The 17,931-nt window shown below is 44.5% G+C and overlaps 2 protein-coding genes across 10 annotated transcripts in view; both read right to left on the minus strand.

Moving 5' to 3' along the window:
• Positions 1-3,126, minus strand: part of AFF1 (ALF transcription elongation factor 1) — a 67,492-nt gene extending 64,366 nt beyond the window's left edge. For both annotated transcript variants that reach the window (XM_066186564.1, XM_066186563.1), the window contains exon 1: positions 2,930-3,126. In XM_066186564.1, the coding sequence (XP_066042661.1) occupies positions 2,930-2,946 (17 nt within the window). In that variant the 5' untranslated portion in view covers positions 2,947-3,126. The remainder of the gene's footprint in view (positions 1-2,929) is intronic.
• A 13,344-nt stretch (positions 3,127-16,470) lies between these two features.
• Positions 16,471-17,931, minus strand: part of PTPN13 (protein tyrosine phosphatase non-receptor type 13) — a 111,812-nt gene continuing 110,351 nt past the window's right edge. For all 8 annotated transcript variants that reach the window (XM_066186572.1, XM_066186571.1, XM_066186573.1 and 5 more), the window contains one exon: positions 16,471-17,325. In XM_066186572.1, the coding sequence (XP_066042669.1) occupies positions 17,245-17,325 (81 nt within the window). In that variant the 3' untranslated portion in view covers positions 16,471-17,244. The remainder of the gene's footprint in view (positions 17,326-17,931) is intronic.

Consider the following 17,931-nt stretch of genomic DNA (forward strand, 5'->3'; position numbering starts at 1 on the left):
ATGAACATCACACCACACTCGACAAGAAACTAAATTTGTCCTTATTCAGATCAGCTCTGCTTCTGCTCACAAGTTCCTGAACATACCATAAAAAACCTGACACAAGCCCTGTTGCCTGGGGACACCACAGGCGTCAGATCACCCATGCACTCCAGAAGCGAGAGCATAGAAAGCTACAGCTGCAAACCCATGGCTCAGCGAGCAACTTAAAACCCCCCCACAAGCCTACATTATACACCAAGCAACGCTAACTGGAGGATGGTTTACCCACCTAATAGCTCCAGATGTACGCTACTTGCAGCAGCTAATGAGAGAAGCTGATCATTCTCAAACCAGCTGAAACCAAACCATGCCCAACTCACCCTGCAACCGTTTCTTAAGATCACGATTTTAAAGAATGCTGTGGCATCTATTAGCACAGCAGTTCCTTAGTTATCACTACTGCAGTTTTTAAAATGCTAAGGAGCAGCAACAGGCAGGTTTCATCACCTCATTTTCCATACCCTTCCACCTTTCAAAACTGTGAAGCCCAAATGCTAGGCGAGCTGCTGAGGATCACGGCACTGAAGCTGAAGAAAGTATGCTGGACTTTCTTGTTTCCAAACAAGCGTCCTCCCCTATGTCACTTCACTTCCACTAGCTAAAGCAAACAGCATGTGAGAAATAGAAAACGTGAGCAGATGGAGGAGTGCCTGGAGGCCTTGTACAGAGCGGTACACAAACCACTACGGTGCTCGGTATCACACCACCTCATCAGTAATTTACTGAGCTTGCAAAAATTGCCTGTATTTTTTGCAAAGCACAAATAAACACAGAAAGCTCACCCGTTTCTTTTGTCAGCTACCTTGCAGAGTAAACCTTCTGACACGTTTTGGCAAAATGAATTCTGGAGTCACGTGGCTTCTCAGTCCCATGCAGTAGAGTTCTAATTATTTACTGTGAATATTAATTCATCCTTTAGTGTTGAATAAAAGCTTCCACACACCCACAAAGCGCATTTTTTTTTTAAATATGGGATGGATACCCCTACAGATCAATGCCACTGAAACAGAAATACCACAGGCACTGGCAAATGCAACCTCTCTCCTACAGACTCGTTTCTGCTGCTCATATGCACTCCTTCTCTCTTTAAATATCTTAAAACAAGCAATAATCAGAGATCTTAACACTGATCTTCAGGCATACAGAGTAACCTCTGTACTCGCTGTGCAGAAATGCTCTGACGCAGTTTTACAGCTTAAGCACCTCACAGCAGCCTGACAAAAGCAAGAGCGAACTCACAGGATGGAGAAGGAAGGGAGGTACAGAATGGCAGGTTCATGTCTTGTCCCCATGTCTGTCTCAAATGGCAGGTGTGGGCCACGGTCCTTCCACCTGCCCTGCAGCATTCAGCCCCACAGTCGCAGCCCTTGGACCATTTTCCTCCCTTCAGTCTGAGCCACTCCGCGTGTAACACTTGATTCTCTGCGCCGTTCACCTTAGGGGTCAGGGATGTGGCCCACTGGCCCCAGTGCCAGCTCTGCCCTTCCTCGGCCAGCTGGCTGAAGCTGGGGGCTGCTGCTGGGACCCGGCTCCCACGAGGCTTCCTGCCACCCAGCAGAATGGTCGTGCGACCTCTGAGACATCAGACATGTCCCTGGCCTTGGAGTCAAGCCAAGCTCCAGGGCCAGCCAGCATCCCCAGGATTTATGCTGCATCCAGCATGCGGTCCTATTACAGCAACGCTGATAATGCAGGCCAGTAAATCACACAAAGGGATCATACAAAGGAAAGAAAGATGCTAGAAACTCAATCTTTACATTTTTGTCAAGTACTCTTTATGTAAAATACTCCCAGTACGGGGAGAGTAGGCAGAAGAAGCTGGGGAAGAGCTCAGCTGTTAACCAAGCAATCTTCCCCTGCTTCTTCCCCAAACCTCAGGGCTCTGTCCTTCTCCAGTTGGTAATTTAAAGCCAGCTCTTGGCTTCAAACCTGCAGAAAAGCACCACCGTGAAAATGCGCCGTGAGAGCCAAACTTATATGTAGGATATACCACCATCTTAATTTTCTTTTTCCTGCCTGCAGGAAAGGGGAGCAGCATGACTGTTCGGTGTGGGACTAAAGAGCGAAAAGGAATTTTTCTTTTTGGCATTTCTGAAATGCCCATTAAGGCATCGTAAACGCTAAAAGGCATTTAACAGGTACTTTAAATAGCACTGCTCCATCAAGTACTACTGCTTAAGAAAAGCTGCCTCCCCCATGCTGAGTGTGAAATTTACTTTAGGCAGGACACTCCCCCAACTCCCCCGAGAGCAGGCAAAATGCAGCTTCTTTAAAACCACAGCTAAAAAGTATTTCACCAAGATCCGTGTTTTCGCTTGAATTTTTCTCTCTGACAGCAACTAAGTAACTCATATCCGTACTCTTCTCTGTTGTAACCATTTTCTACCCTCGTAGCTATCCAGCAGAGAGAACCTGCTCGCCCTGCGCACAGCCAGCCCCGCAACCCGGCCGAACAGAAACCATTCCCCAGCTTTTAAAACACCGCTGTAAGCAATGACAGAAACCTGCTCACGCCGGGCTGATTACAGGCGAACAGAAACAAAGAAATACGAGACAACTCTGGAGGCGAGAACAGCATCAATTTCAAAGAGCTTTTGAACAGACAAGTCTACGAGCGAGAAGGAAATCAGTTTCAGGGAGCTTTTAACTTGTTGGACTGGGAGAGATTTGACGGGGAGCAATTAAGACTTTGTTTTCCCTGCCGGAAGAAAGTTTAGGCTGGGTAACAGGGAGCGGGCACTCCGGCGAACAAAACACACGGACAAAACCTACCCGGGGCTCGGGGTAAAACCCCACAGCCAACCGAGCCCGAGCAGGAGCCGGGGCATCACAAACCCAGCTCTCGGCGAGATGCACCGGGCGCGACCGAAGTTATTTAGTGCCTTACCTCGACTGGGCAGCCATCGCGGGGTTATCCTGCCAAGCGTCCTCTATCCATGAGCTCCGTCCGCAGCTCCCCGGGCTCTACCCCGCCGTTAAAGCCCGCCGTCCCATGTGCCGGCCGCCTCCCCGCCGGTGCCCGGTGCCGCCGCGCCGCGGCTCCCCCCGCCCGGGCGGCCGGCGCAGGGCTGGGGCTCGCTCATTTTGATCGACATCCGGGCGCCCGGCCCTCCCCCGGCCGCCGGCGGGGAGGGGGGCCCGCCCGGCCCCGGGGGACGGCCCCGCTCCGGCCCTCAGCCGGCGAGGCGGGCTGCCGCCGTCCCCCGGGGCCGCGGCCCGGCTCGGTGTCCCCGCGGTGCCCGGGGCGGCGGGAGCTGCGGCAGCGCGGGCCCCGCGCCCGCCCCGCGCCCGCCTCCCCCTGCCCGGCCGAGCGCTCGTGGTACGGCCCGGCCGCGGCCCGGGCGGGCGGCGGGAGCGCCGTGCCCTGCCCCGGACCTGGCCTGAGGCGCTGGCCGCGGCCAGCCGAGCCGAGCCGAGCCGAGCCGAGCCGAGCCGAGCCGAGCCGAGCCGAGCCGAGCCGAGCCGAGCCGAGCCGAGCGGGACGGGCCGGGGCTGCCCCGCCAGCCGGCCCCTGCCCTCCACCGCGGCCCCGCGGCTGCTCCCGCGGCGTCTGCCGCAGTTATTCACTGCTTCGTTTCGTTCCTTTTTTCTTCTCTTCCCCGCCACCCCCCGCCTTTTTTTATTATCATTTGTAGGTGAGGTTTTTGCTTTCAGAAAACCAGAATAAAACGGCACAAATATTCCAAAATTTCGGAAGTTTCTCAATCTTCGAAAGGAACGCACAACCCAGCTGCAGACGCGCATCCCAGGTGTCCGCACGGATGCGGCGAAGGAAGTCCTGAGCGCGCTGCCGGAGCCAGAGCTGGAATTGCAGGCTAAGAAACCTTTGGGAAAGGGTTTGCTGGGCGCAGATGAAGCTGGTTATGCAATTTCTGCTGGGCTCTGGTCCTGGCCGCGGTTTGCAGATGCACTCGGAAAGCAGCAATACCTGTCCTTTGCTCTGGGTGTTTCTTGGCTCAGTTACAGAAACAAACTACTCCTGCAACTGCTTTCAACTAGGAATTAACCAAGCAGTCAGCAGGCAAAAAACATTTAGCCAAGATCCCTTCAACTCTTCTCCGCAACTGTGTATGTCTAAGGTTTCTATCAACATGTTATGTTCCTCCTAATTTTCTAGTTTAAAGAACAGCTTGTGTCAAAGTACTTGGCAGATACCGGGAGAATGGTTTATACTTGATTGTTTTCCTACTCCAGACAACATTTATGGGAATCTCGATATGAGCTATCTCCACAAAGATTAAGTAAAATTCATATCAGTTCTTTCAGGCAGAACAAAAGATCATGGAAAAAAATATTCTCTAGATTTTCCACAACAGCTGAGCTTTCTCCAGGAAAGAAAATTTGTTTGTTCTCACCTAAAGTTTCTAGCAGTTTCCCACCTGCCCCCCTTCAAAAACACTTGTTTAAGTGCATCTGACAAATCAGTGTTTCTCTAAAGAAAGCTCTCTGTCAGAATATGTCCTGTCACCTGTTGACTCCTCCCTCACGTTTGTTTCTAAAATCAGCAGACTGCAGCATTTCTCGCCTGTTTCTGTTCACTGATCAGGGGTACAAATTTCCCCCTTTCCCCCTTTTTGTAAGATGTATTGCAAAATGAAGGAAAATGTCTCCACTAAGTAAAATGCAAACAAAACAAATCAATAAAATAAGCTCTTTGTACTCTTCAGCTCATCATAAGCTCAGCAGTGCAACTACAGAGCACTCTGTCTTAAAAAGCTATCAGGAAAAGCTTCCTGCAGGTGATCATCGTTCCAAATGGTATTTAAGCTGTATACAATATTTGAAGATCCATTCGTATCTATCCATGAATTGTATGAGAATGGGGTTCTCCAGAGATTAGGTTTGTGATTTAAACATTCACAGAAATGCAAATCCAACCAAAAAACAAACAAAAGTGTACAGGCAGCCTGGATGCCATTGCTACTTAATTCTGGACTCCTGAAAAGGCCCGACTACCAACAGTTTCAAGCATGAAGCAACAATTATTTCGAGATAAGGTGCAGCTACTGGTACATTGCCGCAAAAATTATCTACAGCAGGGCCTCTGGAAGGAAGTATCTCTTTGCTCACCACGAACAGTGCTGGCCATAACCGAGTGTTGGTCCAGGAAGGGGAATGCAGCATCCCTTAACTCCAGAAAAAAAAATAGAACATGACATTATACTAATAAAGGTATGATAATTCATTAAGTTTGTGGGACAAATGCCAGAAGCTTGTGGCATTGTGAAACAATTAATCAAGCACAGAGCACCAAGGAAGAAGGGATGCATTTAAAAAAAAAAAAACCCATAACACCAAGAAATAGTAAAATCATTAGAATAAAGACATGGTCAGTAAGCTTTCCTGAAATACATTTGCTGTAAAGTAAAACATGTATTTGTTTATACACAGAAATAGGTCAAATTCATGCTCGTACCACGCTGTTCAAAGCATCTCATTGCACCGCACTGCATCAGGTTTTTAAACAGACACGCCCCCTTACCTTCACTCTTGAAGAGTCACTGCTGTCCTTTAATTAACATGTGTTCTCCCAGCTCTGTTGACAAGAAATCCATCTTACCGCTGCCATTTATTGCCGCTGAGGAGTCCTTCACATTTGGAGGTGAAAAGGGTCCATTGGATATTGTGTTTCCCGGCCTGAGGGAGCCGTGGGTGGCCTTTCACTTGCAAAGGGCACTTTTGCACCAGGTCAGAAGGCAAGGAGCCTGCTCCATAAAGGCTCTGCTGCCCCAGCCCGGTAGAACAATCCCTGACCCCCGAGCCCCTCTGGCTGACAGTGTCCTTCTGCCTTGCATCTCCCTGCTAACTCTACAGAGAGCCAGAGGCTGCACACCTGCAGAGTTGCTTGTGTTCTGGCAATCCCAAACCCTACACAAACCTGCCAAGGGCTTGATTCTCTTGTGTCTTTCCCCACCAGTAGGCAAGGAGCCCAGCCACACTACAAATGCGTGCGTTGCTGCTGTAAAACAAGGACTACAACCATAATGGACAGGGTTTCAAGAGTTTCACATATTTGGAGGAGCTGGGAAATCTCATCCTCAAGCCCCTGCCTCCAAAGTTGAGTTGGAAAGTGAGCAAAACTCAGAAACCCATCTAGGCAAGCACACACAAAACCCAGTTCAACAAGGAAAATGAAGCTGTGAGAAATGACGAGTCTGAAGAAGGCTGAGGCAGCAAAATTCTCTGCTAACCCTGATTCAGCAAAGCAGTTCCCTGTAGACTTGTTTTATTGCACCTCCTTAACCATAGCACTTTCCAGAACTAAAGCTGACTGCCAGGAGCACATCCTCGCTGGGTATATCCTGGAAAGTGCTTGGATTTCACTGGGTCTAACCCACATGGTGTAGCTACAGTGAGATTAAAGGAGCCTCAGGGCAAAGGAAAGGAACAGCTGAGTACAACACTGAAAAAAGGGGAAGGGAAGATTACAACCAAAAGGATATGTTGACTTTGACACAGAAGACTAACTTGGGTACAGTCTGTTTTGTAAGTAGTTGCTCTACAGATGTTAGGAATCAAACTTTTCCAGGAAGAGAGGAAAACAACCCTTCATCTCTCAATATCTAAATTGAAGAAAACACATCTAAAAAAAATAAAACAACAAAACTTCTTGCAGGCACCAGACTGTACTAGAGGCTACACCCTACTGGTTTTTTGGCAGCCAACAGGAACAATTTCCATCATCTTACTTGGCATTACTCACTTATCACTCAGAATGCCTTTAAATCTTCCATAAAGCCTATAAACTTTCACAAGTTAAGGTTCATTCCTTGCTGATGTAGCTCCAAAAAAACAACAAAAAAAGTTAGATGTACTTTGGAGAGTGATAGCAGGCGGTATGAGGGTAGAGCACACTGGCAGCTGTAAAAATCTAAACGAGAAACAAATGGAAACCGCATAAAAATTGGGGGGGTTGAGCAGAGACAGAATAATAAATTTTGTAAGTTATATGTGTGTAAAACCCTCATTGTCCAAACTTCCAAATAATTGTTCCTGCAAGCACTGTACCCTAAGCACTACATCTGCATGAGGGTCCCACTGAGACCCAGCATCCAGCACTGATCATTTCTCAACAGATTCAAGTCACAAAAGGCATCAATTGTTTGGTAAAAGACAGCTTGTTAGATTTAAAACTCCTTCCACTCAGTGCCTACAATTCTTGCATTGAGGGTGGGATTGTATTGTTTACACCATCTTGACATTTGTCACAGCACCTGGGAAGCCAAGATTTCAACAAATTAATTCCTAGTTATTGCCACTGTTCTTCATGTCTGTAAAATCCATTATGAAACCTCAGTTTGGGTCAGCTTCTCTAGAAGAGAAAAAGCAGATATTCAACCTCCCTTTTACAAAAGAGCAGCACATCATACACGATAGATGCCACCCAAGCTTTGCTTCATGAGTCAAAAAAGCCAACCCAAAACATGCTTCCTTGGAGTCAACAGTGGGAAAAAGGAAAAGTCAAGCAAGCAAACATGAAAAATCTTCAGTTTCCAAAGCAGCAAGTCATTCCAGTAATCGGTACAGTGAACAAAAAAAGAAATCTAAACATCTATTTCCTCCTTTGATGTGTGTCTGTGGGTGCACACTCTGCATTTAGGTTTGTGTGTGTTATATCCAAAATCTTCATTTTAAATTAACTCCGCAAAACAACTTTGTACTGCAAAATTAAAATACACGATACTCACCCCCAACACTCCCACAGAGATTTTCAGAGTTGTGTGTATCCCTACGTTCTCCCTGGCAGTCTAAATCATCATTCAGTTATGATTATGTTCAGTGAAGGACTACACAACGGGAAGGTTAGATTTAGGAACCTAAAGAACAGATTGTCTACCCGAGGCAGCAAATCATTTGAATTTTTGATGTATACTAGGTTGACAGCTTTTTCCACACATGATTCCCAATACTGATAGGCTGAGGCACAATTTCTGCATCAAACACACAGTTCAAGAAGCTGAGCTCGGGAAAAGCTTGTAAATGCTGGGAATTATCTTGTAAACACTTATTTTGGTTTCAGAGAGACCTTTTAGAGCTGCACACACTCATTAATAGATCATAATGAATGTTTGCAGAATTTTGCCGTAACTGTCAAGAAACAACAAAATTTATTTAGTACTCGCCTGTCTGGAACTGGAAGGCAGTGGAAACTGCCATGTGATGTTGGCTCTCATGGCAGGTTTTTCAAGGTACAAGCAGCTGCCAAAGCCAGCATCTCTGCTGAGCTCTTCAGCATTCCTCACAGGGAACTCAGCTGCAACTGCATGAGGGACACTGGCTCGAGATCTTCAGGGACATGCTATTCACAGAGCCTGGAATGTCCAAGTGGCAGTCACTGACAGTGTTCCTAAACACACAAGCCAAACGTGGATCATATGGAGCTAAGAAAGGGAGAACCAAGAGATCAATTTTCCCCATCTTCCAGCAATGATGCTGAAATTCCTAAAGTGAACCTCAGGCTTGGCCAAGAGCAAGACAAACGAGGCTACTGCTACTGGCTCCAGGATATTCTGTTCAACTTTAAGAATAAATGTGCTGTTAGGGCCCTCCCTTTAGACAACCAAACAGGCCTCCAATGAATGTCAACATTTATGAAAAGGGGGAGAAGAGAAAAAACAAACATTAAAAAGACAGCTATAGATTAAAAAGTAGCACCGGATAAAAATTCAAAGCAGCAATGTTCAGGAAGCAAGGAGGAAAGAGAAGGGGAAGGATCTTGAAGCAATGAAGCTCCTCATGTCACTGTAAGGGCAGTTCCAACAAGAAGAGTCCTCAGACACAGCTAAGTTTCAGCCACTACACAGCTGGCACCATTTTGGCTCATCCCAGTAAATATAAAAAACCCCTCCCCTTGCTTTGGTGTATGCAAAGGGGGTGAACTCACTCCTACAATGCTGTTCACTCACAATATCCACCATCTATATCTCATCATCCTGTCTGCCCCAAACTTGTCTTTGGTTCACAGAAGAGCAGAACTGATGGCATCAAAATCATTGTCATGAGGCCTGGCCTGGCCCACGGGTGTGCTGTGCAGCCCTGTTCAATAAAGACTTTGGAAGAAGCAAATCCTGCCTGGAAACATGTTAAAGAAGTCTTGATTAATTAGGTGCAAGATCACCTTAGCAGAAGCCAAGTCTCCAACAAGAAGGAATAGGACAGAAAATGTTTGCATTTCATTTTGTGACATTAATTTGCAGCATGTCATACTCCTGAGGGAGGAAAATAACTTCTGGCAGGCGTCCGGGCTACAGGAGCTTTATGTGAAGTGTCGTGAACCAACCCACTTAGGGCAACTGAGATGAAACAGGAGCACAGGTGCTTTGATGATTAGATGAAGCAGCTGACCTCTAGGTCATGGCTTTAACACCAGGTGAGAGACCACAGAAGCCACAGAAGGAGAGGTTTCCTCAGCCAAAGCACGGACCTTGCACTGTGAGGTGCCCACACCTGAGCAGATGGAGATGCACACACGCATGTGACTGAACAGGGTGCGAGGGAAGCCTGCTCTGCTGCCAACTCATCTTAACACAGCTAGAAAGCATGTGAGCAGACAGCAGTAAAATCCAGATTTCACTAAACAATCTACAAGTTTGGCAAACGCCTTTGACAGGGTCAGGTTTTCAACCACACTGATGCCGCACGGATTTGCAGTTGCGTGGGCATTTTTAACCTGATGCATTTCCCCAAGTTACAAATGCTTTTGCAACCAAGTTATGCTTCAGTTCCTGGGAGAGTTACTGAAGAAATCCTCCTGGGGGATACCACAAGAAAAATAAAGCAGAGGATTGGGAAAATTGAGGATGGATTCACCAAGGGCAAATTGTACTTGACAGAGCAGATCACCTTCTGTGGCAAAGGAACTGCTCGGTCCAAGTGCGGCAGGCGGCGGAACATTGTTTGAATTTCTGCAGGGATTTCCATATGGTTTCCCACAGCCTCCTCCTGGACAAACAGATACATCATGGTCTAGACAAGTGGTCTGTGCAGTGGGTGGGGAACTGGCTGGCAGGAAGCACCCAGGAGGTGCTGGTAAACAGCTCCTCTTCAGGCTGGTGACCTGTCACAAGTGGGGTCCAACAGGGATCGATATTGGGCCCAGCACTGCTTAATATCCTCACAAGTGATCCGGATGATGGGACCAAGTGCACCCAGATGAGGTTTGCCAAGAGGGGAAACAGGCGCTTCAGAAGGGAGACTCACCCTGCAGGAAGACCTGAACAGGCTGGAAGAGTGGGTATTATGGGTTACTTGGGCTAACATGAACCCCATGAAGTTCAACAAGGACAAGTGTAAGGTCACAGAAGCTGCTTGAAAGACCAAGGCAAGAGCTAGACAGAGGATGTTTTAAAATAAACATTTCACTTTGACTAGAGCCTTCCTAAGGACTTTGTTAGAATTATGATTGCTCGGCACAATTCCCTTTTGGATTCCTCTCCTGGATAAGCTGATTCATACACAGTGAGTGAGGCAACTTTATGTTCCAGAGGAAGGGGAACATTTTGAAATGCCCTTAGTGGAACTCACCTCTTTCTATTCACCTCTTTCAGCTATGCTGAGCTCCTTTGGGCTTGAAGGTGAATTTTTACAAAAACTAACTGGAATGTAACATCATCTACCTCTCCACATACATAATGTGAAAAATTTCTCATGTCAGGTGCTGATTTGTGTTCACACCCAGGGCCAAGAACACTGGCAAATCTCAAAAAATAAAGTGAATGAGACAACTGGACAACATGACACAGTCAGACTGCACAATAAATCGTGCAAGGGAAGCCAGCAGGTCTTGAATGATAAGGTACCTACGTGTTTCCCTTGGTTGCACTTGTTTTCTGCCCAGTTCCATAACCTTGGAGTGCAAAAGAAGGTTGTTGTATCACTAGGAGCCTCTGATACCATGCCCAAATTCAGAAAGCAAGTTCTGAAAACTGCATTATCCCTATGTGCTATAAATCATTGAGTCACCCAAGAGACATGTAAATAAATATTTACATGTCTCTGGTCACCCAAGAGACATGTAAATAATGTCTCTCTCACAAGAAAGTGATAAAAAGAGAAAGAAAAAAGATAAAGTGATTTGGGGGTGAAGAAGGTACGTGTTCTTGAGGTAAGTAAGGTAACCCTCCCTAGAAGTACACCCATGTGGCTGTTCACACAAATCCCACTTAGGCAAATGTTTCTGTTGAATCCTGTGCTGAGAAAATGCTGACTTCTAAGCAACCATCAACATGGCAGGGCTACACATCGCTAGACAAGGAGTTTAAATCCAAAGTTCCAGGACCAAAAGGCCCAAGACAAATAGCCTGAGCTGCTGGGAGCACAAAGCAGTCATGGTAAGGACTTATCACAGCAGACAGAATTGCTGAATTCTTACAGTGATACAGGGATTTGAAACAAACAAAACAAAATTTAAGCTCTGCTGGGGAAAAAAAATGCAGCTGTGCATGAAAAAGCAGGTTACAGAAAGGGGATGAATGCAGAATAATTATCATATGAATGGAAAATCTTGCAGGGGTCACATAACTCCTGCCTAAATTTAACCTTGTGCTTTATGATTCCCTGAGAAAAGCAAAGCAGGTAGCTGTGCTTCAGGGAATTATTTCCATTATGAGACTGGGTAACAGGAGCAGATTGTGCCGATGGGAAGACTGGCAGTGCTCTAGGAACACTACCATTGAGGAAATGCCTCCTGATAACCACTCACTCTCCTGTTATCTGTAGCATCAGCGTGATAATCTTTTCATAGCAGAACTGGGAATGCTGCCTTTGCGTCATTATACCAAAAGCCAGCTTTAGGAGGAGCCAGGCAGTGTCACCTCTGCTTCAGAGCATTCAGCATCTGTTAAAGACATTGAGGGGATAAATGGACTTGAACTTACTTATCATTTCATTTAGTGTAAATGAACATTTTTCTCCTGGATGCATCAAGATGACCCAGACCAGTTATTTTAATTACCAGGTCAGATGTCACTGTTCTTTGAGGCATTATTATTCCTTGTTAGAAGAACTGACTTTAAAAAAGCCTTGTCACGTACTAAGACTGTACTGAACACTGCAGAATCTAAAGACAGATTTGAACACAAGAAACCCACAACTGTGGGGGCCATGCCCTATGGGATGTCTTCATTTTCTATCCAGCAGTAGGCTACACAAAGGCGATACAAGGAAATGCAAGGAAAGTTCTGCTGCACTCCCCAGCACAATACCAATCAAGGCCAGGGTATTTTTAAACCCACAAATGTCTGACAAGAGAAAATTCATTTCCTTGACAAGTGCCAAAGGAACTGTGGAGAAAGTGACCCCATTCTACAGTGCATAGCCAAGAACTCTCTTGCTTTATCCTCTAACCCTGTCCAGCTTCCAAAAGCCTACTGCAGGCTTGCTCAGCACATCAAATTTGGCTTACCCCCCTCAAGGAGACAGAGAGTTGTTACACACCAAATGCTCAGCACACTCCAATTTCAGTGGGCTTGGCCTGAAACTCAACAATGTTAGAGGTGAAACCAAAATCAAGTTCCTTTACTGAAATTTTGAGTTCCACCTCTGACAAGACTTCAAGGAATGAACAGTAACTTGAGGGGGTTTTAATGAGATATCCCAGTTTATCTTTCTTGAGGATAGTGCAGAAATATCCAGTCTGACTTTAAAGAGAGCTGAGAAGGCAAAACAGACCATCCAAAGCTCCTTGTTACTGAATACCGGGCTACATCTGTGACCAAGTTAACTTGTTTAGAGATAATCATTTGTTTGGGAATCTGGCTACTGTACTGAAGTTACAGAGCCCTACCAGAGAAAATTTTTGACTATAGAGGTCATCACAGTACAACGAGGAAGATGAAATTAATTTCCTAGAACCCACCTGAGGAAACTAGCAATTAAATCTGCTTCCAGTCCAATGATTTATCCTTCAAGTCATGTTCTCATAGCCAGAAAGATCTTCCCAGCACTTAATTAAAACAAAACCAACCACCCTTTTCCTAACATCTCATTAAGAAGCAAAAGTTCCCTGCAGAGCCCACTGGGCTGGCCAACACAAAATACAAGGAGTTAAGCCCAAGAAGTGATGTTCAAATTGAGGTCTGAATGTCAGCCACAGGATGTGGTGCTCTGCCTTTTTGTTTGTTTGGTTACCCAAAGCAGCAGTGGAAATTCAGTCATCATGTCCACAGCAATTCAAGACTCTGCATGATGGCTATTATCAATTTCATCAGAAGCTGACATGGATGGACCAAGATGTGTAACTGCAAGAGATCTATATACGCCAAAATCTCAGACACAACTGGTCATTTTCACCCTCACTCTCTCATGGGAGAGGCTGGTGTGAAACATACCACTCCACAAATTCTCCAATGCCCAGAAGATTCACCACTGTCAAATATCACACCTTCATCAGTCAACACTCCACTGGACAGGCCACTTGAAATTGAATGGGAACTCCAGAAGGAGTTTTCCAAAAGACAGAATCCAGAAGTTTAGTTTACCTCCAGTTCCAACCCAGTGACTGTGCTCCAGTTTGCAACAAACTTTACTCAGAACCATGTGCCATGGGAGCTTGTTATCATATATGTGTAAGTCTGCTCTTCATTGTCTTTGCAGTATATCCAATAAAGCATTTATTTGTATCAGCCACTTTTTGTCAGCATTTTCTTTCCCAGTGTTGAGTTGGCCTTTTCTTCTCTGCTGTCTCGTTCATTCATTTATTTGCCACTTTGCTCAGCCAGAAGAATGTCATTCTCTGAATGAATATTTGGCAAATGAACACTCTCAATATTCAGAGCCCTTGCTACACTGCCCTCTTGAAGCTGCTTAAATGCTGAGTAACATTTCCCTGAGTTTGCCCCTGAGATCAACTGCACTGAGAAGGCAGCACAGGACAGATTCCCCATTTCATCTGTGCCAGTATCCACAAGCCACTTGGTGTTCGCCCCAAGTAATGTCCTGGCTTGTCTATCAGTGGATGTCACAAATTCAAACTTCCGCCCAGATGATGGTTCTTTTTTTCCCCACACGGGTAGTTTTAGAAGGACTTCAGTTGAAAGGAAAGAGGCTGCCCAGAAGCATTCAAGTAACAACAGTATCAAACCCTCAAAAAGTTTCCAAGGAGCACCTGGAATCCCTCCATTGTTGCCCTTCTCTTGTAGGCAAAGACCAGCAAGGAAAACAAAGATACAATAAACTACTAATGGCACTGGGCTGCTTATGTGGTAAAGTGTTTGTGCTTCTGTCAGCTAATTCTGGCTGGAAAAACAAAAGGATCCTTTCTCTCTTGGCTTAACACACAGGGTCAGTTCTTTAATTAGAACTATAATGGATTATATATGTTTTTTCCCTAGTCTGGTAAACTTCCTGCTTAAAATCAGATACCTATATAAAGGAAAATCCCTTTCAGCTGGAGCATGTCCTGGATGCTTACTCAGCAAGGCATCCCAGTTCTAAAAAAAAAAAAATAAAAAAAATAAAAAGCCTCTCATGATTTTTGGCCCCTGCAAATCATATAGTCAGCATAGTAAGAAAGCACACAGCAATTTTCCTTTCAAGGAACTAGGCTTCTTAATAATTTTACTTCTCATTTCTCCAAAGGGGGCGTAAGGATTTTAAATAATCTAATCCTTCGAAGAAAAAGATGAGCATTGGTGCATATTTTCAACCAGATTTTCCACAGAAACCAAGTTTAAGCCATGCCACTGCATAAGCACACCCATTTTCTTGTACTGAGTTTTGAGCTGTGGGGTCTGTTTCAACCAAACTGATCACATCAGGTGTCACAGAGGGGAAGTTCCACCAGCTTACCAGAAAACTGACAACCTTCCAGTGTTCTCAGAAAGTGTCAGACTAGAGAGCATTCAATCTTCATTCGATATTCTATTTCTCAGCACTGAGACAAAAACCCAAAGAAATTCAGAGCACTTCTCAAAAGAGGCCAATGCCACCTTTCACCATAGACGCATGATTTCACAGGAACACCTCAATGCTTTGTGTGTGCACATGTGCTTCTTGTTTTTGTGCATATCTCTGCTTTTTTCATTTGTGTGTGCGTGTGTTTGTCCTTTTTCTGAGGGAGAGGAGGTTAGGTCAAGTTAGTTATCCTCTGCTTTTTCATACGTCCACCATTAAAAGGAAATTGGGTATAACACAGCATACCACAGATCATCATCATATCTGTGAGGACAAGCAGCAAAATCTGGAAACTCTTACTGATTTGTGTTTTCCATAAGCTGTAATCTGATGCAAACTGTTTGTGCTGTACTTGGCTCCATGCAGCATGCTATACAAAATCTCTTCCTGTTTCTACATTGCTTGGCATGTACCTGAAAACAGTTAAAAAAACAATTTAACTGCCTTAACTGTACTGTCTGGTTACCATAACACTTCTTTTGTTTCTACAACCCAGACATGCCCAAATCCTCTGAATTCAGTATCTATGTGAAAGCAGCAGCAGTGTATTAACTAGCTGTGTTTACTTACTTTGCCTGTACACAAATGTTATCCTGAAAATCTTCTGTCTTCAATTTATAGCTCCTTCATATAGGTATACTGCCAGCATGGTTAATCATGCCTCTGCTTCTATCTACACAGAATTAATTTTCCTTCCTCAAATTATGCTGCTATGAAAAATGCAGTTTTGCTGTTATGCTGGAGGGAATAAAATACACAGTATTACTGACAAGTGGAAAAGGCTCTTTTCCTTTTTTAACTCATGCTACTGCAAGGCAGCGATTGCCTCAGCTTTGGGACACTGGAACACTGAGGGCTACTATTTTGAAGAGTCAAAACCTTGAATGATAACCAGCCTCTAACTTATTTCCACCACTTCAATATAGAATGCTGTTTAATTGGCATTCTTAAACCCTTCCTGACAGCACAAGTCAAAAGCCTCAGCTCGGGCAAGGATTGCTGGGACAGGAATATTGCCCAAGCCCTCGAATGACCACCGCAGGCTGATGTGTTGGCTGATACCATTTATTCACCATCCCGGGCTCCCACAGAGCTTAAAATGACAATTTTCTATCAGAACAGTTTTGACTGTTTACATTATCACTAAACCACTGAGCTAATTAGAATCTGCTATCTTGTCTCCAACCTCAAACCTGGTTGCCATAAGCAGAGTAGGTTACATTGTTGTCAGATTACTGCAGCGGCTGTGCAAACACACCCCCCCCAAAAAAAGTTATATGGTCCCAATGCCCAGCTGTGCTGAAAAACAAGGAGGGAGAGAAAATAAACTCTTCCTTACACCACATCGGGGAAACTCTCCAGAAAGGAGCTCATGGTTCTGCAAGATTTTTCAAACAGGTACTAAAGAACAGGACACTGAAAAGTTAAAATGTGCACAGCCCTTATGTCTTAAGGGCAGCAACCACAAGGAATTATGCCATGGCAGGCCACGAAAAATCAGTCACAAGGACACGAAAATACCCAGACCCACTGTGATCAGTGTACATTAGGTATATTTTTATTTACAGAGTAGAGATGCCTAATCAATTACAAGGTTAGACACCCAATAATTCAGCTTTTCTTTTTTTGTGTGTGTGTAAAAGTATATAAATATGTACATGAAATTCTATGAAGTAAAAATTATCAACTGTGATACAGTTAACATTCACGACTATCCTTATGCTAACAGGCATCTCTTAAAGCTTAAATGCTGATTTCAAGATACCCTCTATAAAATAGCTGTAATTATACTAGAAGGGCAAAAATTCTGTGCCATGAACAAGCTTTCAAAAGAGACATTTTACTAGTCTTTGTAATAAAGTTTGCCAGGATAAAAATACTGCTTCATCCCTCCCACTTCCCCACCCTGTAAGAAACAAAAACCCCAAAACAGTCGCAGAACTGCAGGAAGTAGTATAGGATTACTTTTTCTTCTTCTTTACTTTTCTTTTTAAATTAAAATATTTTTTCTTTCAGTATTTTATGACATATTAAGGAAGCTGCAAAAAAATGCAGCTTTATTAAATATTGTTATACAAAACTCTCACATGTGCATCCATGGGGCTGAAGATTCTAGTGGCATTGTATGAGCTGTTCCTTTCCCTTAGAACTACAGACCTTATTTGGAATGATGGAGAGACTTTATAGAAAAGATATTGGACAGCAACTGAAGAAAGGGATTAGAAAACTATTGGCAGGACAAATAAAATGCTCCAGAGCCCCTCAAATCTCCTTGCTTCCTTATTTTAAATGCACTTCTCCTTCAGTATTTTATTTGTCTCTCTGTTGTTCTTCATGCTGGAGATAGTTCAGGACATAAAGGACAACTTGATAGCAGAAAATGTACTGATCCTGCAAGGAAAAAGAAATTACAGAACATGTGAAAAATGCCTGCACCACGTAAGTGCTCTCACTTGCACTTCACAGTTGCACAGCACTTTCAATACTAATTATACTATTAAATAAGAAAACCACCACCACTGCCAAATCCCAAAGAAAACAAAATACCCCAAACAACAAAAAAACCCCCCAAAAAGGCCACAGTGGAAAAATACACAACCTCATCTTAAGGCAAATACAGACATGACTTTGCCACTAAAGATATATCTCATAAGGGACATTTATCCTCCTTTCACACCAAAACCACCTAAAGGAGATTAGGCACTTTACGTAAGTAGAAATGAAGACAGCAAGTGAATTTCAAGGACTTGCATCAATGCCAACTAATAGAGAGCTCAGAGTACAGTGAAACTTCTTACCTTAATCTCAGTGATAGAGGTGTAGGGGGTGATACATGTTTTGGGGTGTGAGGTGGGCACGGGGCTGATAGTTTAGTGGTTTGATTTCAGGGCTTTTTTACACCATTTTTAACAATTCCTTCCCATTCTAAGAAAGAGCGCAGATTTTAACAAGACCTTGTGACGACCATCTCTAAAGTTAATTAGCTCTAGATCCAGA

The sequence above is a fragment of the Chamaea fasciata genome, unplaced genomic scaffold, assembly GCF_029207755.1.
Source record: "Chamaea fasciata isolate MVZ Bird 193981 ecotype frontalis unplaced genomic scaffold, bChaFas1.0.hap1 SCAF_6, whole genome shotgun sequence".
NCBI lineage: Eukaryota > Metazoa > Chordata > Aves > Passeriformes > Sylviidae > Chamaea > Chamaea fasciata.